The 24,748-nt window shown below is 45.7% G+C and overlaps 1 protein-coding gene across 1 annotated transcript in view; it reads right to left on the bottom strand.

The window, feature by feature from the left end:
• Positions 1–18,481, bottom strand: part of LOC105904636 (prostaglandin F2 receptor negative regulator-like) — a 30,205-nt gene extending 11,724 nt beyond the window's left edge. Inside the window, exons 1-5 of the mRNA XM_031582773.2 lie at positions 17,871–18,481; positions 14,703–15,068; positions 12,624–13,034; positions 7,025–7,402; positions 1,134–1,556 (exon numbers count right to left, since the gene is read on the bottom strand). Coding sequence (XP_031438633.1) covers positions 1,134–1,556; positions 7,025–7,402; positions 12,624–13,034; positions 14,703–15,068; positions 17,871–17,916 — 1,624 coding nt within the window. The 5' untranslated portion in view covers positions 17,917–18,481. The remainder of the gene's footprint in view (positions 1–1,133; positions 1,557–7,024; positions 7,403–12,623; positions 13,035–14,702; positions 15,069–17,870) is intronic.
• Positions 18,482–24,748: the final 6,267 nt, after the last annotated feature.

Raw genomic sequence — 24,748 nt, 5'->3', positions numbered from 1 at the left:
GAGTAGATAGCGGAAAACACATAAATCCACTGTCGTGCTGTGGAGGCTTAAGACTTGAACCACAGACCGCGGCCAATCACTGACACAAGGGGATCCATTGTGAGATGCTTGAGTCGTGAGAAGGGGGTTATTTCACAATGTCCATAATTAGAGACGGTTAGGCTCTTCGCATGTCAGAGATGGCAAATGTGAGTCATTGGGGACAGTCACACGTCATCGACTTCAACGTCCGACCTCGTCTCTGCAGCCACTGGCTCCCTGGATGGCCAAAGAGGGGGACTACAGACGCACTAGGCAGGCTATAAGTGGCAGGGAACTAGCTTGGTGGCTTCTAGAAAGATCCTCTTTAATCAGAGTCTAGAGTTAGGTGGTTATTGTGGGCTTATCTTGGCTTAACAAAAATCACTGCAATACTCATCTGATAATCTGTTTAGATGCCATTTGGTGGCAAGTTGTCTTACACGGGTGGATTCCTGGCTAAATATAGAGTGAGCATTTGTTTTCAAAGCCACAAACAGGATGAGAGCAAAATATAAAAGGAAGTTGTTTCTCTACTGTCTGGGAGGAAGGAGAAATGAGGAAATCTGACTCGATTGAGACTTTAGGGCCTACAAACTAATAAGTTCCAATAAAACACTGACAAGATGTTACATTCACCCCGGCATACTCAACCAAGGTCTTCATGGGGGAAAAAACAAATCATGGAAAAGAAAAAGTTAATTGTAACAAATAAAACATCACACAATATCTTCTCTAAGGGCTTGAAACAGTGTGTGCATATTGACTACACAAAACAAACGCATGACCTAAGCATAAATGTAACAAAAAAATAGTGTAAAAAAAACTGACCTAGAACGGGCATTAAACAACAAAAAGCCCTTGGCCAAAAACATCTTACAAATGAAAAAATCAGACACACAGGCAATACTAGTTAGAAACACACATGGGCAATACTAGTTAGAGACAAACACACACACACACACACACACACACACAGGGAATTCTAGTTAGTTAGTTACACACACACACACACACGATCAGATAGTAGTGACACACACATACATCCTGACCCCAAATATGGACATACAGAAAAGCAAGAAAAACAAGAAAGAGGAAAACACCCTGTCACTCACTCTTGGGGCTCCACTGGACTTTGAGCTCCGTGGAGGGGACCTCCCTGGCCTGCTCCCAGCCGCCCTGTCTGGAGGGGGCCCAGGCGGAGACGCTGCAGGAGTACGCCCCCATGTCCTGCGTGCGCGTGCGGAGCAGCCTCAGCCTGAAGACGGTGGGCTCCCCCCGGCTCAGGGTGACGTCCCCCGACTCCAGACGCTTCGCGTAGGTGGGGCCGGGGACGAGAGCGCCGAGCTCGTTCAGCGTGGCGACGGTTTCCGTGGCGGAGGAGGCGTCGCCGGGCACAGCCTCGGAGTAGTGCCAGGTGACCCCCAGGTGTCCGTCGCGCAGGTGGAGGACGTCGGTGACCTCGCAGTGGAGTTCCGTGGGGTCGTGGGTGAACTGAGGGGTCACAGCAGCGCTGAGGGTGACTTTAAACTCTGGCTCTGGGAGAGGGGGAGAGAGAGAGAGCACATACAACTGTTAGAGGAGTTTGAAAGAGAAAGACAAACATGGGGTCAGAGGGGGTGAAGGGTGAGTAAAAGTTTATGGGAGTGTGTGAGGGAAGCGGGGGAGGAGAGGGAGAGAAAAAGACAGGGACTGAGAGAGAGAGAGAGGGACAAAGAGAGAGAGAGAGAAAGACTGCCTTTTGTTTTACTTCCCCATGCACTCTAGTGAGAGTTGGAGACACAGAGTGGAGTGTCATCCGCCGTTATCACAGTAGAGTGCACATCTCATTAGCATCTATTTAAAGCGAGACCCATTCCACTGCAGCTCCCCCACCACTCGATGCAGCAGCTAGTCCCAGCTCACACACCACTCAATGCAGCTAGCCCCCCACCACTCGATGCAGCTAGTCCCAGCTCACACACCACTCAATGCAGCTAGCCCCCCACCACTCGATGCAGCTAGCCCCCCACCACTCGATGCAGCTAGCCCCCCACCACTCTGGTGCAGCCCCCCACAACTCTGCTCAGACAGAGGGGCTGCCACAATGGCCTGACAGCTGAGACTATAGGGGCCTCAACCTTCATTAGGCACTCTAGGCCATCTTAGTGAAGTTTACATTCCAAACTGCCCCTCCCTCCCAACACACACACACACACACAGAGAGTATTAGCTCAGAGTGACATGGTAGGTTTTGTGGTCGTGTCCTTTGTTGCTTGTAGCAACTGAGTCAAACAAACACACACACATTCGGCCTCTCCGTCTCTCTCTCACAAACACACACACAGTCTCCCTCTCCGTCTACCTCCCTCACACACACAGCCTGGCCACAGCTGCCAAGCCCTGATATAACACTCACACACACCCACCCACAACTGTTATTGTGTGGCAGTTACAGAAAACCTCCCCAGCCGCCTCACAGAATCTCCATAACCCCGCTTCTCCAACTGAAAAAATTCCCAAGCTCTCCGTTACCCCACTTCCAGACAGAAAGGACCACCATTGTGCCCCCCCCCCCCTCCCCTTTAATAAATGCCACAACAGCCCCCCCCCCCCCACTTCCTGCATTAACAGGAACTTTCACCAGCTTCTGCTGGAGATGAACCCATTGCACTGTAGAATAACCCGGAGCATTAACCTCCCAACCCTGCGGCCTCTGAAGGGTCACTGCCTTCACAGGGGCAATACATCTTTATGAGGTCATAAAGAGGAGAGAATGTCAGTAAAGCTCCAATGTCTGGTCATGATTACACCATCACAGGCACTGAACCTCTGCGGTACTCTACAGAGGTTAGAGAGAGGGATGTGGAAGTGTGCCTTTGGTGGAGAAGTAAATGCATTCACTGTAAAAACTTCAAAGAGACTAATTGGGAGAGACGAATCCCTTGCCATATGATTGGATATGCTGATACCAATATATGACTGGGAGAAATTGCGCAGTCCAGGCAAAACGTTCCTCTCACTTTCTTCAAACAAGATGCAGAGACCACAAATCACATAAAATATTGATTTGACCATGTCTTAACCAAAGCCTAATATTAGCGTCCTGATGTAACACGATTGGCTGACACCACATCATGTCTCTTGGCGGCAGCATGTGAAGTCCCGAGGTATTCTGAATAAAACAACTGCAATGTCATGCAGAGCAACCTCTTGCCAGAACTTCCACCACCAACTCTTATAGTCATTGAAGTTATTTGTCTCAAATTTTTTGTATTTTCCACTACTCTGAAAGAGTGTTTTACAAAATGGCAAAGCGTAAGGGGAATGTAAAAGCTTCTAAAGGGAAGACAATAAAAAGTACAAAGTTTTGCACTTTTTGCAAAAGCACACACAGGAAGAGAGAGAAGGCAGAGCTGCTGGGTGGTTATGCAAACCTGAGGGAGCGAGGATTAGCATTGTGCTAGCGTGGCTATGCAAACCTGAGGGAGGGAGGATTAGCGGTGTGCTAGCATGGCTATGCAAACCTGAGGGAGAGAGGATTAGCGGTGTGTTAGCTACGTGACGTGACGTAAACGAACCTTCCTTGTTTCACCACTCCCTGGACGACTAGAATGGATCACCATTGAGGTTGTAAGAGAATGCTTGAGGTAATTGGTGCCATTGAGGTTTTTTTTTTTTTTCCTTTGTCTTTTGTCTATCTTGCATGCATTATTCTCTTTCTGCACGCTTCTTTTCTTGTCTTGCGTGCCGTGTTTTTATTAGACAGCCTCACAGAGAGAGGATCTGGAGCAGTATTGAGATGCAGCAGAAACACCCAGACAAGATCACAATGGGGAGAGGAGGGGCGGGTACTCTCTGCGTTTAGAATGAACAGGATTGGTCAGAACACCTGGGACACACCTTCACACACAAGGTCAAAAAGAGCCAGGGAGAGTCTCTCATGGAGAGGCAGATAGAGAGTCTCAGAAGAAAGAAAGAGAGAGAGAGAAAGAAAGAAAGAAAGAGGGCGAGAAAGAGATACCCCTTCCACCCATCATTCCTCTGTTTCCTTCACTGCTTAGCCATCCATCAGGTCCCGACCACAGCACAGACTCAACCCTGCTACCTCCTCAGCCATCAAAGTGTGCCATCCAGACCCCCCTCTGGCTCCACATGGCATTCCTACCAACCCAGATTCTCATAACCACCCCTCCCCCACCCTCTGCATCACACTCCCCTCTTCCCACTATCCGCCACAGCTTGGCATGGCTTGACTTCATTCAGCTTTATTAGCATGACCAGAATATTGTGTAGCATTGCCTGTGTGAAATTACTTGTTTACGCAAGCAATGCGTCATGGGAGAGCACAGACACTCTCTTTTGCTCAAATTCTTTCACTTTGTCTCACTCTTTCACACACTTTTTTTTTCTTTTGCTCCCTGTCCTTTTGCACTCTCTCTCTCACACACACACACACACACACACACACACACACACACACACACACACACACACACACACACACACACACACACACACACACACACACACACACTTAGTCTAGCCTCAACACCAGCTGTGTGCATCTGTGAGTGTGGTTCCCTTCCCCCTGACCACTCCACAGGCCACAGGCTCCAGAGCTCAATCCATCTACTGGGGCTTAGCTGTGAAAGAGCCCTCTTGATAGCGGCACGCAGCAAACCAGTCACTGCTAGGGCAGAACAGGGGGTTTCCGAGATCTGCTTTCACCTCGAACTGAACTGGGTAGAATACAAAGTGCACTCAAGTTGGAAAGAGGAAGAGAAAAAAAAAAAAGAGAGAGAGAGAGAGAGAGAGAGAGAGAGAGAGAGACAGGAATGGCTTGGACGGATTATTCGAAGACCTAAAAACAGAAAAGATGTGGACTAATTTTAACAGACAAGGGAGAGGGAGTTTAAAAAAAAAAAAAAATCGGCGAAAACAAATGGGCACGAGCAAATTCAAGGACCTAAAAAAACAGGGAGACGAAGGCTAATTTCAGTGGAACATTAATTGGGACAATGAGGGCCAATTACAGTAGAAGTGGCACAGAAGAGGCTATCTCTCCCTCTCTCGCTCACTCACTCGCTCGCTCGCTGCTGAAAACTATGCTGCACAGCACCCTGGAGCCTCCACACCACAGCATGTGAAAATGAGCCTGAATATTAACCAGAGCCAGAGAGGACAGGAGTGGAGAATGCAGGACATGAAGGAATAATTAAATGAACAAATGAACGGATGAATGAACGAATTAACGAATTAATGAATGAATGAATGAATGAATGAATGAATGAAAACAATGTGCGAGCGGTCTCGTATAGCTGTCTACATATCAGATTTGGTGGCCATCTACACCTCTGTTTGTTTTGTAAACTTCAAACAGACGACACACATCACTGCCCTCATGCCCCTGTGTTTGGAAGACTGCCATGTTCAGACAGACAGAGAGAGAGGGGGGAGGGAGGGAGGAAGGGATAGAGAGGGACAGAGAGAGAGAGAGAGATAGGGGGGTGGGGGGAGGGAAAGAGAGGGACAGAGAGAGAAGGAGGGTGGGGGGACGACAGAAAGAGATAGGGTGTGGGGGGGAAAGAGAGAGAGAGAGAGAGAGAGAGAGAGAGAGAGAGAGAGAGAGGAGAGGACAGGAGAGGGGGGAAGAATAGGCAAATGAGACAAAAGATACTATCAGGGCAAGGCTGACAGAGCAGGAGAAAGAGACCAGTGGAAAAAGAGAGAGAGAGAGAGAGAGAGGGAGGGGTAAGAGAGAGACCAGTGGGAAAAAAGGGAGAGTGTGAGAGAGAGAGAGAGAGAGAGATACCATCGGTGCATAGCTGTGGGAGTGAGGCTGCAGACAGATCGACTCCAGAATTCCCCAAACGTTCTCAGCGACTCCATCAGAACTCTCCGTTTCTCCCCACGGAAAAGAAAAAAAAAATCACCATGTTCTCCTGAGTGAGTGGCAGCAGGCATCGAGTGGCCCTCAAGGAGGCTTCCCAGCATGCTCTGATGTCAGAGATGTGTTCGCTCTCCCACACATTCCCACACACACCATTGTACTGTATGAAAAATGTATGACTACAATCAGTACCTCCCCAAACTCTCACACACACACACACACACACACACACACACACACACACGCCCTTTGATGCTACCACGGTTGTTTCCCCTAGCTTCCCTTGTTTGTGTTCCTGTCAATCGTCCTGGCGGAAAGGGAGAGGGTGTTTGTTTGCAGGTAAAATAGTGCAGCCAGACAGGCGTGTGTGTGTGTGTGTGTGTGTGTGTGTGTGTGTGTGTGTGTGTGTGTGTGTGTGTGCAGAGCTGAAGAGGGACCACAACACTGGTGCTCACACATCTCTCAACTAAGCTCTCCTGCCCACCTCCCCAGTGCCTCAAAACACACCCACACACGCACACACACACACACACACGCGCAAAAACGCACCAATCACAGAAAGTCAACAACAGACACACACACACACACACTCACAAAATCGCAAGAGCTCCAGCAGAACAAAAACACACAAATCATAGAAACACTATTTCCTTATCTTCCCAGTGCCAAATCAAATGAGCCTTCAAAGCCACCCACCAAGAGGCGCTCATAGCTGGAGTTTAATGGCGGTGTGTTGTGGAAAATCAAATAGAACGGGCTGTTTGCGGAACCAGGCCACAGCTCACATCGCAGAGGTGAAAATGAGGGAAGAGGAAACTCAACCTGCCATGGGCCGTGACTATCACTACCGCGTCGCTGATAAGACAGCAAACAAGCCAGCCAAAGATTTCAGACGGAAACTTCCCGCAAGTGCCTTTCTGGTGGGCAACAACTATAAAATGTGCGAGGTACAAATACCGGTCATCTCACTACGGTTTAGATCCCAAGTGAAGGGAACAAACAAAGGTTGGCAAACACGGTCACAACATTCTCACAAAGTCAAACGTCAAAAGAGGTCTGAGTTGCAAAGATCCCAAACGAGGAACCAGTCCAAATGGGCAATAAGCAATGGTTGATAGTGGGTCAGGTACTTACTGAGCTGGGTCACTAGAACCCGGACTGGGTCAGACGTCTTCTCGGCGGCCTGGTACCATTTGGTGCTGCTCTGGGGCAGCCAGGCCCGCACGCGGCAGGAGTACCAGCCCGAGTCGGACTGCTCCACCTTCTGAGCGACGAGGTGGAAGTCTCCCGGCGAGACCCGTGACAGAGCCAGCTGGGCAGAGCCTCCGGTGACGGTGCCGTCGCGGTCCATGCGGATCAGGACCTGCGGGCTGGCCGACCCGTCGGACACGAGCCACTCCACCGCCAGAGCCAGGGAGGCCAGGTTGCCCGTGCCAACGGAACAGGTGAGGTTGAGTGTGTCCTCCATGTTTAAGGTGGTGTTCTTCTCCACGGTAACCTGGAGAGACTGGGCTGGATGATGAGAGGGGGAAAGAGTGTGTGAGAGTGTAAATACATACACGATACATATACACAATGTGTGTGTGTGTGTGTGTGTGTGTGTGAGAGAGTGTGCGTGTGTGTAATATTTATATACACACACATGTATGAAAAAGTATGTCTGTGTGTGAGTATGAGAGAGTGTATTTGTGTATATATGTGTGTGTGTGCGCGTCTGTGTGTGTGTCTCTGTGAGAATATGTGAGTGTGTATGTGAGAAAGTGTGTCTGAGTGAGTGTGTTTATGTGCGTGTGTGTGGGTGTGCCTTACATAAAGACAATATAAAGTCATAATACCACAGCGAGCAGAAAACTAGCAATAATGTTGGAGAATTATCCATTTGAAATTGAGCCTGAAAGGAAAGGCAGGAAGAGAACCTTTTGAGGAAGACAGGGGAGAGAGGGATCTGCAGAACATGGCAGAGAAAGGTCACAGCCTGAGCAGTTTAACTCCAGAGGATTCCAGTCATTGTTACGTGTAGTTTAATAATTACAGGCAGGAAACGGCAAGGGGTCGACCAACTGACACTCAGATAGGGCAGACAGACACAGACAGACAGACAGAAATACAAAGACAGACAGACAGACAGACAAAAAAAGACAGACAGGCAGAAAGAAAGGAAGAAAGAAAGAAAGAAAGAAAAAAGAAAGGCAAGCAGAAAGAAAGGAAGAAAGAAAGACAGACAGAAAAAAGAAAGAGCTTATAATGATGGCGAGAATAAGTGAGGCAGCCCTGTAACTGTTAGATAAAAAAAAAAAAAAAAAATCCAAACAATAATTTATTTTACACCAATTGTGAAAGTCAACGCCTAAAAAGTCTATATTTGACAGTATTTTGAATAAAGCCTTTCGTTTTAAAAGGTCTATTCATGATTTACCCTGCCCTCGTTTTAAAGGTCTATTTATGATTTACCCTGCCTTGGCATCAAGCCTTCTCTGGTCCCCCCCATGGCACAATGCTTCTTCACAATTCAACACATTTTCTGCGGCTGAGACTCACTCTCTTCAGCCTCTGAGGAAAACTGCCAGCTCACAGGAAAGAAAATGAAAAGGAATTTCGAAATGTCTGCTCTTTCACTTCCACCTTCCTGCTGACTGGTGTTCTTATCTGTCTGCACCCCTCCGTGCCCCATTAAAACAACCACTTAAATACAAAAAAATGACTGTCTAGCTGTCAGCACAATCCGTCCGACCGCAAGCGTGAGACAGCGTTCACTCATAACCACACTCAGCCTGAAAAGCACACAGGACTTCCTGGGAGAAAAAAAACCAGGAAGAGTAAAAAACCAACAGACCCAAGAAAGGATATGACCCTCAAGCTAGTCATAGCTCAGAATGTCTGTCTCATTAGGGCGTGGATGGAATGATAGCAAGGGACCATTTCACTCGTATAAAAGGGTCCTCAAGTCCACACAGCTTAATCAATGAGCTGCTGCACAAATTTAAACTGAAAGTGCACCCTGTGAGTCGGCTCTCCAAAAGCCCTGTAACATGTGCCATGGTGGTCTCTATGGGGTGACCTCTAATTGAGCTCTGCTACTCCTCCACACACATGGGTGCAATCTTGTGGTAAGTAAGTGGCCATTTACTCGTAACTCTAAAGAGGTCCTCTTCTCGTTGGTTGGTTTGTTTGTTTGTTTGTTTGTTTGTTTACCCTCTGCTAAGCGTTTAAATCAGTGACCTAGGCAACTTAATTGACCTCTTAAGAAGACACAACGTAAACACACTCCCCCTCTCAAGAATGACTTGGAGGTCTATAATAACTTCATGGCGGTTTCATGGCCCCCCTCGTGAGTAGGCAAACAAAGGTTTAACCTAATCCCCCCCCCCCCACCCCCCACATACTGTATTACAGGCCCCTAACGCTTTGTAAGGAATGTACTATTTCTGATAATCATGTCTGCCTGTCTTTGGGGGATAAAAAAGCATTGGCTTTTATCTAATACAGTTCCTTCAGGTCTGCGGCTGGTCTGGTGGCATTTGATTTGAACTCTGTTTTGTCTGGGATTAAAATATTTGTGGTTCTGATTAGACTTAATGACACTGTGTGGCCAGCCAGAGAAGCATATGAAGGGCTGGATGCCAAGGCAAGGCGGCCTAGAGGGCAGCTTATTGTGAAACAGATCTGGTAAATTGTGCCAGATCAGGGCCGAATCTGGGCCAAATCAGTTCCAGGGACTTGGACTCGGAATGGAACTGGTAAGTCTGTTCCAAATCTGTGCCAAATGTAGTCCAGTGGCATGAATCCATTTTGGATTATTTGGACCGGATCTAGCCTGGGTCTGTTCTGATTGAGGATTGGCTTTAGAAGACTGGCTTTAGCTCTGGTAGATTTCCTTCCTATTTGGGCCAAACCAGAGCTGGATCCATTCTGGATGGCAACTAGCTCAAAGGATATTAAACTGGCATGTACGCCGTGAGACAGTGCTGTTTCGAGGCTGGATCCATTCTGGATGGCAACTACCTCAAAGGTAATTAAACTGGCATGTATGCCGTTTCAGGGCTGGATGCGTCTGCACCTGACTCTGATCTCATACACTCCTGGGCCTGCCAGAGCATAGCTGTGGAACGTGTGTGTGTGTGTGTGTGTGTGTGTGTGTTTATGTGGGTATGTGTATATATGTGAGTGTGGGTGAGTAAGTGAGTTAGTGATAAAGAGATTAAGTGAGTGGTTGTGTATATATGTGTGTGTGTGTGAGAGTGAGTGAGTGAGTGTGTGTATACAGTACATGTGTGAACTCAGAGGAATGCAATGCCATATCAGAGTGCCTCACGCTGAGTCACGAGGGGAAGGGCACGGAATGACACGGCACAGCATGGCCGCCCGTTACTCGGCAAGTTTGCTCAGAGAGCGCGAGGTGTGGCTGTTTAGGCCTCAACTCCACCGTCACCAAACACTCACGGTGACTCTCTGTTATCACACCAAGCATCAGTGACCATGAATGGAGTCATGGGGGAGTGAGGAACTATTGAGCTTTGTGGTAGCTGTTCGTTCAAACACAAACAAACAGGTGTGTCTGAAGGGAAATGCATAAGCTGTGTGTGAGTATGTGTGTGTGTGTGTGTTCTACTTTTTCAAATATTCACCTATGTACAGTGGGGAAAATAAGTATTTGAACCCCTGCCGATTTCGCAAGTTTGGCCACTTGCAAAGAAATGTGTGATCTATAATTGTAATGGTAGGTGTATTTTAACAGTGAGAAATAGAATATCAACAAACAAATCCAGAAAACTGCATTTTATAATATTTATGACTTTATTTGTATTTGATGCAGAAAATAAGTATTTGAACCCCCAAGCAAACAGCAAGAAATCTGGCTCCCAATGACCAGTTATGTGCCCAAGAAGCACACAGATTAGTCCTCATTAGGCCAAACAAGGTACACCTGATCTCAACTGGTGATGTGTATAAAAGAAACCTGTCCAAAGAATCATACTTCACACCTTCAACCTCACCACCATGGGCAAGACCAAAGAGTTGACCAAGGACGTCAGAGATAAGATTGTAGACCAGCACAAGGCTGGAATGGGTTACAAAACCATCTGCAAGCAGCTTGGTGAGAAGCAGACAACTATTGGTGCAATTATTCGTTAATGGAAGCAACACCAAACAACTGTCAATCGCTCTAGGTCTGGGGCTCCATGCAAGATATCCCCTCGTGCGGTATCGGTGAACATCCGAAAGGTGCAGAATATTCCCAGAACTACACAGGGGGAGCTTGTGAATGATCTCAAGGCAGCTGGGACCACAGTCACCAAGAAAACCATTGGCAACACACTACGCCGTAATGGTTTGAAGTACTGCAGCACTCGCAAGGTCCCCCTGCTCAAGGAAGCACATGTACAGGGCCGTCTGAAGTTAGCCAATGAACACTTAAATGATTCTAAGGAGGATTGGGAGACAGGATGTGGTCAGATGAGACTATTCGATTTTTCGATTTCTCTCGATTCTCTCTAGAACGATTCTGTCTTGATTCAGAAAAGTTCATAATCGATTTTTTAATAAAAAGGGTCGACACATTCATTTTGTGTTGAAATGCAAGCTGCATCGATTATTGCATTGTTCATTGAAAGTCATAATTGTGACAAGGGAAAGCTTTTTCTCTAATAACAAATAGAGAAGGTAATTCATCTGTTGATTTTCTTTAATTATCAAACACAAAGTAGGAAGTGATTTGAGACTCTGAGTAGCAAACTCAGATGTTTTAAAAATCGACATGCATCGATAATCGCTTTATCGGTTTAGAATTGATAATCGATAATCGGTTTAGAATCGATAATCGGTGTAGAATCGATAATCGGTTTAGAATCGAATCGTTGACCACTGAATCGGAATCGAATCGTGAGGTGCCAAGAGATTCCCACCCCTAGATGAGACCAAAATCAAGCTCTTTGGCATCAACTCGACTTGCCGCGTTTGGAGGGGGAAGAATGCTGAATATGACACCATCCCCACCGTCAAGCATGGAGGTGGAAACATTATGCTTTGGGGCTGTTTCTCTGCCAAGGGTACAGGACGACTCCACTGCATCGAGGGGACTATGGATGGGGCCATGTTACATGGAATATTGGGCTTGAACCTCATTCCCTCATTCCCTCCCATTGAAAACGCAACCTTAAGGATTTGGAGAGGATCTGCAAAGAGGAGTGGACCAAAATCCCTCCTGAGATATGTGTAAACCTGGTGACCAACTACAAGAAAAAGTCTGACGTCTGTGCTTGCCAACAAGGGTTATTCCACCAAGTACTAAGTCATGTTTTGCTAGGGGTTCAAATACTTATTTTCTGCACCAAATGCAAATTAAGTCATAAATGTTATAAAATGCAGTTTTCTGGATTTTTTTTGTTGATATTCTGTTTCTCACTGTTAAAATACACCTACTATTACAATTATAGATCACACATTTCTTTGGAAGTGGTCAAACTTGCGAAATCGGCAGGGGTTCAAATACATATTTTCCCCACTGTATGTGTGTGTGTTTGTATATGTGTGTGTGTGTGTTTGTATATGTGTGTGTGTGTGTGTGTGTGTGTGTGTGTGTGTGTTTGTATATGTGTGTGTGTGTGTGTGTGTGCTACTTTTTCAAATCCTCACCTCTGTATGTATGTGTATGTATATGTGTGTGTGTGTGTGTGTGTGTGTGTGTGTGTGTGTGTGTGTGTGTGTGTGTGTGTGTGTGTGTGTGTGTCCTCACCTGTAGGTTTGACAGTGACCTTCCCCATGTCTTCACTCTTCTCCAGGATCTTGTGTAAGGAGCCTCCACCCTGCCTCACCCACTCCCTGGCTGTGCACACGTACTTCCCCTGGTCCTCTGGACGGGCCCCGGACAGCACCAGCCCGTAGAACCCACCTCCGCGCAGGTCCAATCGCAGCCCCCCCTCTGCGTAGCGCTGGGCAGAGCTATCGCCCACTGTGACCTTGTCGTCGGGACCGAAGGTCAGGATCTCCGCCATTGGAGAGCCTCCCACCTTGAAAGACCACGTGACTGATAGAGAAGTGTGCTCTGTGAAAGCTCTGGTGGTATTGCAGTGAAGCTCCAACTGCTCCCCTTCAGACACCATAGGCTGTGGGATTGACGGCGCCACCTTCAGGCTGTCCCCTATCACTGTAAGAGGAAAATGCAGATGTTAAAATGTGCTATTTAAAATACAGCTTAATCTCAAATAGGCATCTGCTTAAACTTCTGAAGTTATCAGTCATAAAGCACTGGGAAGACACCACACAAATGTGCAACATCTGGATCTTCCACTTGGATTCGTCCCTTCTCAGTTAATTATCTTTGAAAGATGTGAAATGTCAGGCTGGCTTTTCGATCAATGTCCCTCATGCATCCTCTACCCTTGACCCATCTCAAATCATCTCATCAAGTCACAGTGTAATTTGATATCAAACCACAATACGAATGTACTGCAGAATGTCCAAGACCTTGAACAACCAAAATTTCAACAGCCACATCCCCATAACAAGGCAGATTCTGGAATGAAAAGCATGACTCAATGAAGTCACATTTATCTCTCTTAATCTCATTGTTTTGTTGTTGTGGACATGTGAGTGTGTGAGCGTGTGTGTGAGTGTGTGTGTGTGTGTGTGTGTGTGTGTGTGTGTGTGTGAGAGAGTGTCAGAGTGTGAGAGTGTGTAGAGCAGGAAGGGTTTTTCACAACCCTTCACAACTGAAAGGCCTTCTGGGTAACTGTGCCCAAGTGTGAATTGCTGACAAGTGTTAAGAGATGGCAGAGTGTACCAGTGACCTTGACCTCATACCCAGCAGGCACTGTGATATCTCCCTTAACATTGTAGCCACTGCCATGCTTCCTTTACTAACCTGTCCTTCACCTTCTCTTCTGAGAGGGCACACAGAGACAGAGAGAGAGAAAGCGAGAGAGAGAGAGAAAGCGAGAGAGAGAGAGCTAGAGAGAGAGCTAGAGAGAGAGAGAGAGAGAGAAAGAGAAAGCTAGAGAGAGAGAGAGAGAAAGAAAGAAAGAAAGAAAGAAAGAAAGAAAGAAAGAAAGAAAGAGAGAGAGAGAGAGAGAGAGCGAGAGAGGTGATCTTTCTTAAATTTGGAAGCCCTCCCTCCAACTGGAGAGCCAAAAAGCTCCCAAATGCCCTCTTTTTAAAAGTGAATGTAAGCCTTCCTGTCTGAAAGCCACATACTGGTGGTGCTGGGGAGCAGTAGATGTGGTTTTGTAGCAATAAATCATCCACTGATGGAGTGCGGGGAGGGGTTTAGAAACCGCTTAAGGTTCAGAACAACCTGAAATAACCTCCTTCTTGGGGAATACGAAACCAAGGAGGCTGTGGAAAGGAGGGGTTGTTGCGCAGGGAGATGGTTTGGAGATGTGTGTTTGAGTGTGTGTGTGTGTGTGTGTGTGTGTATGTGTTAAGAGTGTGTGTGTGTGTGTGTGTGCATAATAGACAATTGGGACTAGGAATACTGGAGGCATGTGTCACAGAAGAGAGAGTGCTCTTGGAACGAACAGGTTCAGGAGTTTTGGATCCAGTATCGAGGAACAACGCCTGACTCCATTTCTTGCTGCCAAACCCAATTTGCCCAGCAGCAGCAGCAGAGCAAGTACTGGTGACTGATGAGTGGCAACAGGTTGGTGGGAACAGTGGTGACAGAGCAGGGCTTTCAGGACCTCACTATTTGTCAGTGCCTGAGGGCACCAACCACAATATAATTGTCCAACTCTATCAATACCACATTAACATTTAGGAGACAAATGACAGTAAAACAAAAACCCTGCTCAATATTTGCACGTATGATCAGGCCTACCTTTGAGTTCTACGTCTGCCTTGTAGTTCCCACTGAAGACCGTGTCAGTGCTGGGAGTACTACACTGATAGGTGGCGCTGTCCGTAGCTCGAACCTTCTTGATCTTCAGCTCGACCGACGAGTCGGTAATCTTCTTGATGCTTATGTCGCCGCTGGAGACCCGGTTCTTGAAGAGGGCGTCGGGGTACGAGCTATCGAACGTGGAAATGAGCTGGAACTGGTTCTGTCCCTGCAGCATCATCCACTCAAAGTCCTGATCTCTGGGGCCCTCGTATTCAGAGACGTTGCAGCGGATCGACACAGCCTGGCCCTCAACGCGGACCAAAGGGCCGGAGGGGACCCTAACGACCCTGCCCTGGCACAGAGCTGGAGGACGAGAGAGAGAGAGAGAAAGTGAATTTACATTGATAAGCCATTAAATCTACACAACTTTGTCTGTTCATACATCACTGACAGGAAACCCTTTGCTGTCAACCATGCCACTGGGCTAGGCCACGGAGCTGAGTTATCAAAACACAGTCCCTTCACATCTGCCGTTGTGACTGTTTCTCTCCCTACGTGCCTCACATGGAAGCGAGGAGGAAGTGCACACCACTGTGTGTGTGTGTGTGTGTGTGTGTGTGTGTGTGTGTGTGTGTGTGTGCGGGGGGAAGCCGAGTGCATCAGTCAGGCATCAGAACTGAGAGCTGCTCAGAGACAGTCACAGGGAGTGCACAGACAACGCTGCCGTGAGCTCAGAATTAGTCTCATCACGCTCACGCTCGCCTGGAGCAGAAGAACAGGATATGTCCATATCTCATGTGGCGTCTCTCTACAGATACAGACACACACACACACTCGCACACAAAATAGCATGAAACGACAAGGCAAAAGGAAACACTGCTCGACAACCTTCCCAACCTGACCCTGACAGTGCACTCAAGAGATTGAAAAAAAACGTACGCTGAAAGATAACTTGAAAATTGTATGACATTAAGTCTACACAACCATTCTGGCTGATTAAGTGTCTGCAGAGGCCAACACACACACACACACACACACACACACACACTTAAGCATTGGATTACAATCCTTAAACAAATAATACACTATGACAGGAGCCCAGGTGAATACAATGCCAAATACAAATGCATGGCATTCTGAACACCGTCCCCATTTATGGTCAAATGAATCTCAAGTAGCCTTATTTGGGGACACTGATCAGCGTGCTGGCATGAGAAATCTCACAGCCGTATGTGAGACAGTGAGACTAACTGGCAGAGGGAAGGGGATTTGACAGTGGTATAAAACATTTCAAGGCACCCCGCCATCCGCCTGCAAGTGTTTGTGTGTGAGAGAGAGAGAGAGAGAGAGAGAGAGAGAGAGAGAGAGAGAGAGAGAGAGAGAGAGAGAGAGATGATGGCACACAGAGAACAGGTTGGGACACCAACTTATTGAGGGTGAAATAGGAGAATGAGAGAAAGAAGCAAAACAAAAAGAGGGAGGGGAGGGGAAGAGGGGTGGAGAGAGAGAGAGAGAGAGAGAGAGAGAGAGGGAGAGAGAACAGTGACAGAGAATGATAAAAGGGTGAGAAATATGGAGCATGTCTGGGCTTGTTCACACAAGGGTAAGCTACAGGTAACAGAGTAGGGTGAAGGGAAGCTAGCTGAGAAACGAAACTCAGAAAACTTGTCAACATGCAAGCTGACACACACTCACTTTCACACATATATATCTTACACATATGACACACACATATGACACACACACACCCTATACTTTCTGAACACAAGCAAAGGCCATTTCAAATGTCTCCAAGCAAGCCAGGAAGGTGGGATGACATGGTGGTCTGGGTCCCAGCCTGCTTGTTAGCGTGCCTGTGTGGACAGGCATGTGCCAGCATATCAGCTGTGACAACACAGGCATGCAGCACCTCACAGTTCCATTGCACATTACACATTCCATTCAACCGCATTAACAGTAACACACACACACACGTTCCTTCAGTAAACCAAAAATGTACATTTATATTTAGTCATTTAGCAGACGCTTTTATCCAAAGCGACAAAGGAGAGAACAATCATGTTACCAGCAATAGAGACCTAGTGTATCAATAAATACTACTTTACATAAGAAATAAAAAGTGTAGGAATTTAACTACTGTACAAACTGACACCTTCACACAAACAGTCAATAACTGGCTACAGTGTGTGTGTATATATATATATATGATTGTCATCATGGCTCACCAAGAGGTGACAGCTAGAGTTACAGCTAGAGTGAGTTCAAACTCTATCTTCACACCTTCAGTTAAGAGCGGTCGTAAGACCTGGGTCACATCACACGGCCGCTGCCATGTCCCAGAAATCCAGGGGAAATCATGACTCACACCCTGCCTCGCACACTGTGGTGCCGTTCACGGTTCGGCATATGATGGACTTCTTCTGTTCAGTGGTATCACACCCGGAACCACAAGGTTCATTTACATGCAGAAGGGATCCAATTTCAGGATGAGGGACCCATTTGCTAGCGAGTGACCCAAGTGCTGGTCATGAGTGTGTGTGTAAGCAGGTATGATTGACAGGACGTACAACGGAAGCCTGCCACACCTTTTATCCGTGGTCAGACTGTTGATAATTTGTATTAAGGCAGTCATCTCTCTCTCCCTATTTCTGTCATATCGTCTCTCTCACACCTGTTAGATATTTTGTCACGTACGTTTATAGTGGTCATTTCATCACAGTGCTCTCAAGTTAATGTTTGGTTACCTTTCCTTTCCTAATTAACGCGCAAACATACCTTCAAAGAAAGTAATCAAATTCAAGCGGAAAACCTGCCGTAACCCACTTTGTTACCCTGAAGAACTCTGTCCCATTCAGGACTACCATTTAGTAAGTATGACTTGGTATTACACGAGAGGTTTTTTCTAAAAGCCTATGCTATTTACCTGCGTTGTCAAAACATCGTAGCCGATTTTACTAACACATATAGACTATTGAACATGTGACATTAGAAAAAAAGCGATTAATACTTCCAAACACATTCCTACTTAAACTAACCCCCCGCAAACGCGCAAGAGATGGTGATTTGTGAACCGTCAAACCCCTATCGGTTAGATATCCTGGAAAAAAAAGATCTGACAGAATACTGTTCAAAATATTTCTGCAATCATAAGAAAAACAGGCTCACCTAAACTTGCCAACAAAAGCAAAGAAGCAAAGCAGATCTTTTCCATCTTGATCAGGCGCGTACTTTCCCCCCTCAAATAAATCTCTTTGTCATCCACGCCTCGCACGAAACACTGAACACTCCCGTGATATTTCCTTATGTTCAAGAGAGCGCAAGTTCTGCCGATATCCAAATACTTCTCCGGGCTTTAGATGCGACCTGCCGTTTATCCGTAGACAATCCTCAGAATAATACTCTAGTAATCCAACGCGACCGGCAAAGACACACATGGTTCATGACGATACGTCTTCTGAGCAACGCAGGCACTGGGAACAGAACGGGACTCCGCAGCCGTGTATGTCCGGAAGTGTGAGTGACTTTAGAGGTTCTCATTGGATGAAGGAAGGGACACGACACGGAGCTGTCTGAGCAGGTGAACCTCTCCATAGCCCTACCCCAAAACTCTGCAGAAATGTGACAGTGCAGGCGTAACAGAGACTAATTAAACCCTTTCTCCAAGAATAACTCCAAGTATCTAGAGACATCATGCTGCATTCGACTACTCCAACTTTCATCATTATTCCCCTGAACGTCGTCTTAATGACTCATGCGTGCATATCAAGGAAAAAAAAACAAAGCGTCGGTTAGTTCGCATTAGCCGATCTGCCTTTTCATCTTTTAATTCCACGAATGTCAGTTACTCTTCGCGTAACGAGATACACTGCTTTGATCCCGTTTGCCCCTGATTTTTTTTTTCAGGGACCCTGTCAAATTCAATCAAATTGTTTCGAGCAGCGCTTTGAAACGCAGCTCAGTAGGCCTATCTCCCACTGGTTGCCCAAACTTGTTTCAATAAACGTGCTGGGAAGCGTTGTGCACCAACGGGTGGAGGTCAAAGAGTACGCTAAACAGCAGCTGCGTGGCGGCAGTACTGAGGGTTCAAAGGTCACGGTGCCTGCTGGGGCATCAGAGAGACAAACTCAAGGAGTGTGTTTAAGGCCTCATTTGGGACAGGACACAAGTTTGTTTTTAGACGGATATGAAGGCTGACTTAGACACAACAGCAGCTGCTTGTTTTTGTGTACTGGCAATCTGCCATTGCATATGCCTTCATGGTTTATTATGTATGTTGAGAGAGGGGTAAGGTACTGCAGCAACAACAACAACAACAACAACAACAACCCACCAACACACAATGCGTACGTGCCTGCAGCCAAAACTCTTTTCTTTTAACTCTCTCTCTCCCACCCCCTTTTTCTCTCTCTCTCTCTCTCTCTCTCCTACCCTCTCTCTCTCCTACCCTCTCTCTCTCCCACCCTCTCTCTTTCTCCTACCCTGTCTCTCTCTCTCTCTCTCTCTCCTACCCTCTTTCTCTCCCCTACCCTGTCTCTCTCTCTCCCACCCTCCTCTCTCTCTCTCTCACCCTCTCTCTCTCTCCTGCTCTCTTTCTCCCACCCATCTGCACTGAGAGTTCCTCTGCTGAACGATAACGATGTAGACAGTAAAAAGTGTGCCACCAGGCCTCTGTACCCCCCCCCCCCCCCCACACACACACACACACACACATTCACTCATCCACCCACCCAACACCAAGTGCGTTCGGTGCAGCCCCTCCCAGCCATTAGCGGGCTCAGGACAAACATGGCACTCCCTGGAGGTGTGCCCACACAACAAAGGCAAACTACCCACCTGCCTGCTTTCTCTCCTGCCTGCCTCACGCTGGTTAGCTAATGTATGTGCAGTGGCCGTGTGTTTGCGTGTGTGGACTTCAAACAGAGATGCAGAGAGGGAGGGGTAGACAGGCAGGAGTTTAGAGAAAGAGAAAGCAAATAAACTTGCTGTGCCCCAGTTAGTTTATGAGTAGGCTGTGTGTATATCATGGGAGGAGGAAGGAATCCACAATAGAGGAAGTGTTATTGTTAGGAACAGTGTCAGGATACAAGAATAGCACATTATCATTGAGGAGAGAGCTGAGGGTCATTCATGCATTCATTTTTTCATGTATTGGATAATTGCCTGATTGATTGAATCATTCATTCATTCATTCCTTTGTGTTTTCTTTCTTTCTTTCTGTCTTTATTGTAGCAAACACTTTTTCAAGCCTTCATTCTTTAAAGCCTGTAAAGATTTCACACACAGCCCAGTCAAAGTACTGTTCTAAGAGCAAGAGCCAGAGAGCCGAAAGCTCGGTATTCTATTGCTCCGATGACTCACAGAGATGTGGTTTATTTAGGCATTAAAACCAAAAACACTTATCTGCACAACTGGAGAATTGCATATTCTTTTTGTTGCCTGATAATTGACGTCATTCATCTGAATCTCTCAGTTGAGTTCTTGGCTTTGTGCTCTGGCTGTCTTCATCAAGCGACTTTATTTTTCCGACGTTAGACACATTACCACAAATAAACAGACTTCCAGTGGGTGATATGATGTGTGTGTTTAATTACAATTTTGTCAGTGGAATCGCAAACTATACTTTGAATGTTTCAAGATATTTCAGGCAAGGCAGATTTGAATGAGCTTTCCAAAATCAGGGAAATAGCGCCCACTTGTGGTAGACTGGAGAAAACACACTCATCAGGCCTAATAACATGTTCATGTACTGTATGGTATGTTACCATGGATCTCAAAGGACATCCATAATCTGTGAAGTCGGTTCTGTCTCAACAGCAACAGTGCAGTAAAGTATGACTTTCATCTTGGACCTTTCCAGACCCAGAGGCCAAGATAGTATTTCTCTAGTTAGTAAAACAAAGCTGTATCTAATCCTGACTTTTGGGTTTCCCCTGTAAAGTCTTGTTCTCATGTTGACATACTTTGCAGATGTGTATTAACTAGTAAGTTACATTAATCAAATAATTATCTTAATGAACATTTAAGGTGAAATCTCTTAATTAACACCTATGTGGCCAAAATATTCAATGTTCTTGTGGATAGAGCAAGAGCAAATTGGCTAATCATGTGAGACATGTCATATTTGGAATGCTGGTATGCACATTGATCAGAAGCCCTGGAGCAGGGAGATCAATAACATGACGCTGACCACAAACCGATAAATCATTTTAAATAAAAATAAAAATAATAAAGAAAGAGGTAAGATGATGACAATGGGCAAAAAACGTATGCAACTGTTTATGATGGGCTCTGAAACAGGCAATGTCAGCTGCTGGTTACATTCAACCACAAAATGGTTTGTGTAAGGATTGACAGAGCCACCTGAAGTCTTCACACTTCACACCAAACATCGTGAAACCGCATGGGCATCCGTTTGGTTTGAAAAGTGCTGGGGTAATAGACATGGGAGTGCAGTTTGGTTTGAAAAGTGTTCAAATAGAACGGTGCAGGTATTATTCCAATGGCACCAGTAAGAGCAGTTGCGCGAATAACTGCAAATAATGTGAATAGAAATCAATGGACACCGGAAACATAAGAAGACTGGGTACCAAAGAAAATAAAAGTATCGGATAGTGTAGGAGCCATTTCTATCCACCTTTTAGTTAGGTTTATTTTAGTGTTACTTATTTTAGCCACTTGGGGGAGTATTGCACTGGGTGTGGCACGCCACTGGGAATTGGGTATATCTACAGGTGTGATTACTCAATTAGGGAAAGGTGTGGATGGCGGGGAACACACGGTTCTTACCGTAGACGGAAAACCCACTTCACCGACAAAAGCTTGTTTTATGTATACATTTTTATCTTTATAATAAACGGGAACACCACCCAAAGAGAGGTCATGCCTGGACAAGGATTATTTGCTACGCGTTGGGAACACTTTGCCGTCCACACTGAGGCTTATAGGCTAGCCTCCACAGATAGCTTAACTTATACTATACTATCAGAGACAGAAAGGTACCCCTCCGTCTACTGGAAAGGCAAGCTCCGCCTGTGATTGCAACAACGTTACAGTACCTTTTTCTTTGCGTATCAATTCGATTATCATCTATCCACAGTAATTAAGCAGAGAGCAAAAGAAGCTTTCTATTCATTGTAGTGAGGTTTTATTTTCAGATGCCAAAAGTGGTGGGGACGAAATTGGTGATTGCAACAAGTGGCAGGGACGTAACTGCCACTGAAGTCTAACAGGAAGAGGGCGTTGAGGGTTCTGGTTGTGATGTGTGGGTTAGCAAAACCGTGAGAACCATCACAATGCGCCATGGCAAAAGGATGGATGAAGCCGACTTCTGCACTCCTTATAGTTCTTCAGATTTTGGGTAAACATTATGCATTACCTTTGCTGAAATTAACTAAACATTTAGTTTCTGTGGAAATATATAAAAAAAGATGCAACCACCAGACTTGGTGGAGTTTATTGGATTACTGTTTTGGTGGTCAGTGTGCTGAATCACTTTCCAATTTGTTATCAGACATCGCAGACTCTCAGAGACGGACGCCTGGGGAAACGGCTATATTTGAATGCAGCAAGTCCACTGAGCCCAGCCAGACTGTGGACCTTATCCAGGTGGCCTGGTACAAAAATCAGAACCTGCTGTATTTTCACTGCCCCATAACTAAAATGACCACACCTCGATTCACCTCCAAAAGGATGCGTGTTGATGTTGCAATGCCAGCTAAGCTTCAGATATCTGACGTAAAGAAGTCTGATGAAGGAAACTACACCTGTGATATGAGAACAAAGGCAGGATCAATATCCAAAAATTGGACGTTAATAATAGGTGCGTTTGCATGATGGGAAATAAGTAAATAATCATGAATTTGATGATATCACAATTACAGAATGGCAGTCATTACTATTGTGTATTTTGCATTTAGTTTTAATTTCAGAGGAACCTCTGGCTGATGAGCAGAAGGAGTTTGTAGGTGACGTGTGGGAGATTCTGTTTTTACTCCTCAGAGTGTTCATCTACACAAGTGTGATTTCCATCGCCTGCTGCATAACCAAACACAGATATCAGGTACATTAGGTCAAAGGTCAAAGGCTCAGTAGATGATGACATCTCTAACATGTCCTGTAACGTCCGTAAAAGTGCAGATCTTAGGCGGAATGTAGTGAGGAATCTCTCTGTGTGTTTTTGTGTCTGTGACTTTTGTTTGTTGTCTGTTTGATTCATAGGGCTGTTTATCAGCAGGATGTGCCAATCAACATACTCAAGACACAGAGGACAGCAGAGTGTGAGGGAGTGCTGTTCTTACACTTTACAGGAACATTTCGTATCTGAAATACCCCGCATTCACTGGTGCATCCTGGTATCATTAAAATGTATCACTCATAAAGGTTAGCATTGTCTGATTTGTCTCCTCTCTAAGTGTTTCTATGTTCACATGGGTAAATTACTTATAGAGTCATTTAGGAGAGATCATAGCATATCAAAAGTGTGTTTTTCAAATGAAGTTATTTGTCAATGTGACAAATTAGAATAATCTTGATGTTGCTTTTGTTGTTCGTTCCACCAGACTCCACACTCTTCAGCATGAGGTGTCCTGTGACGAGTGTTGCTGATGGTGTTACAAATATGTAATGCACCCTTAGGGACAGCAGGTGGCAGTACAGTGGTATATTGAGCTCAAGCGGCCTCTTCTCCTCAATCTTCTTCTGTTATGACGATGAAAACCATTGCTATGGACTTGGACTTGGTTATGTAGAATTGCAAACTTTTGATAAAATAAATAAATAAAAAGTTTCTCGGTGGGTTATTTGTGTATGAGACAGCTGTAGATGAATATTTGGAAATGGAGTATATACGACATTTTTAAGAAGAACATACAAACATACCTGATACAAATACTGCATTATTGATCTATGCGTGCTAGTTTAGCTGTACGGGTCAGGGCGAGTACGTGTACGCAGGCAGACAGGAAGCTGTGGTAGGCACCTCTTCTGTAGTGTCATCCATTTATGAAGTCTTCTGAGCCACAGATGTCTGTGAGACTTCCTGGGTTTGTTTGTCTTATTTGTCAACCAAGTTCTTTTTCTCTTTCATTCTTTTCCGAGTGAACAAGAAACACGTTTCTAAACGCATCGACATTGAAGCTTTGAAAGCACTGACAATAATCTAGGCCTGGGGCTCTACCACTGGAACTACACAGATGAAAAAAAGCTCCATATGTATCATATAACATAATATTTATGCATGTGTCTCACTTGCAACACAATATATACAATCGTCACTTCGTGAAGATAGTGGATACAGATAACACTGATCTGGACACCTGACTGTCTCAATTGTCTGCTGAGAAACAAATCAGAATATGCCATACATACGAAACCCTCTATACATCCCCAATGTACAAGATTTAGGATAGAAATATTGTACTATTCAAACCTAATAGATAGATAGATAGATAGATAGATAGATAGATAGATAGATAGATGGATAGATGGATACTTTATTAATCCCGAGGGAAATTTAGGTCATCCAGTAGCTTATACACATATACACTTATACACCTCACCGACATACATACATAAATCACATATACATACACATAGGGGGAACATATTCACACAGAGTGTTTCCAGATACAGGAATGAGTCTGACCCTATTGTACAGAGTGCAATGATTTTGACAGTGTCGGTGTTCAGGAGGAAAGTGCAAAAAATATAATGTTCTTGTGCTTGTGAGGATGGGTAGTGCAAGATAGTGATCTTGTGCTTGTGTGTGTGTGTTTGGAAAGTGCATAGCACTAGCAGGGCTCAGCCCAAAGGTCATAGGTCAGGGCGGGTACATGTACGCAGGCAGACAGGAAGCTGTGGTAGGCGCCTCTCCTGTAGTGTCATCCATTTATGAAGTCTTTCATCAAGCATCACTGATGCTTCACAGATGTCTGTGAGACTTCCTGAATTCGTCTGACAAGTTCTAATTCTCTTTCATCCTTTTCCGAGTGAACATACAACACTTCTCTGAACGCATTGACCTTTTGTTTATCCATCAGATGTCC

Source organism: Clupea harengus, chromosome 2 (genome assembly GCF_900700415.2).
Source record: "Clupea harengus chromosome 2, Ch_v2.0.2, whole genome shotgun sequence".
Lineage (NCBI taxonomy): Eukaryota > Metazoa > Chordata > Actinopteri > Clupeiformes > Clupeidae > Clupea > Clupea harengus.
This window is presented reverse-complemented; position numbering and strand designations above follow the sequence as displayed.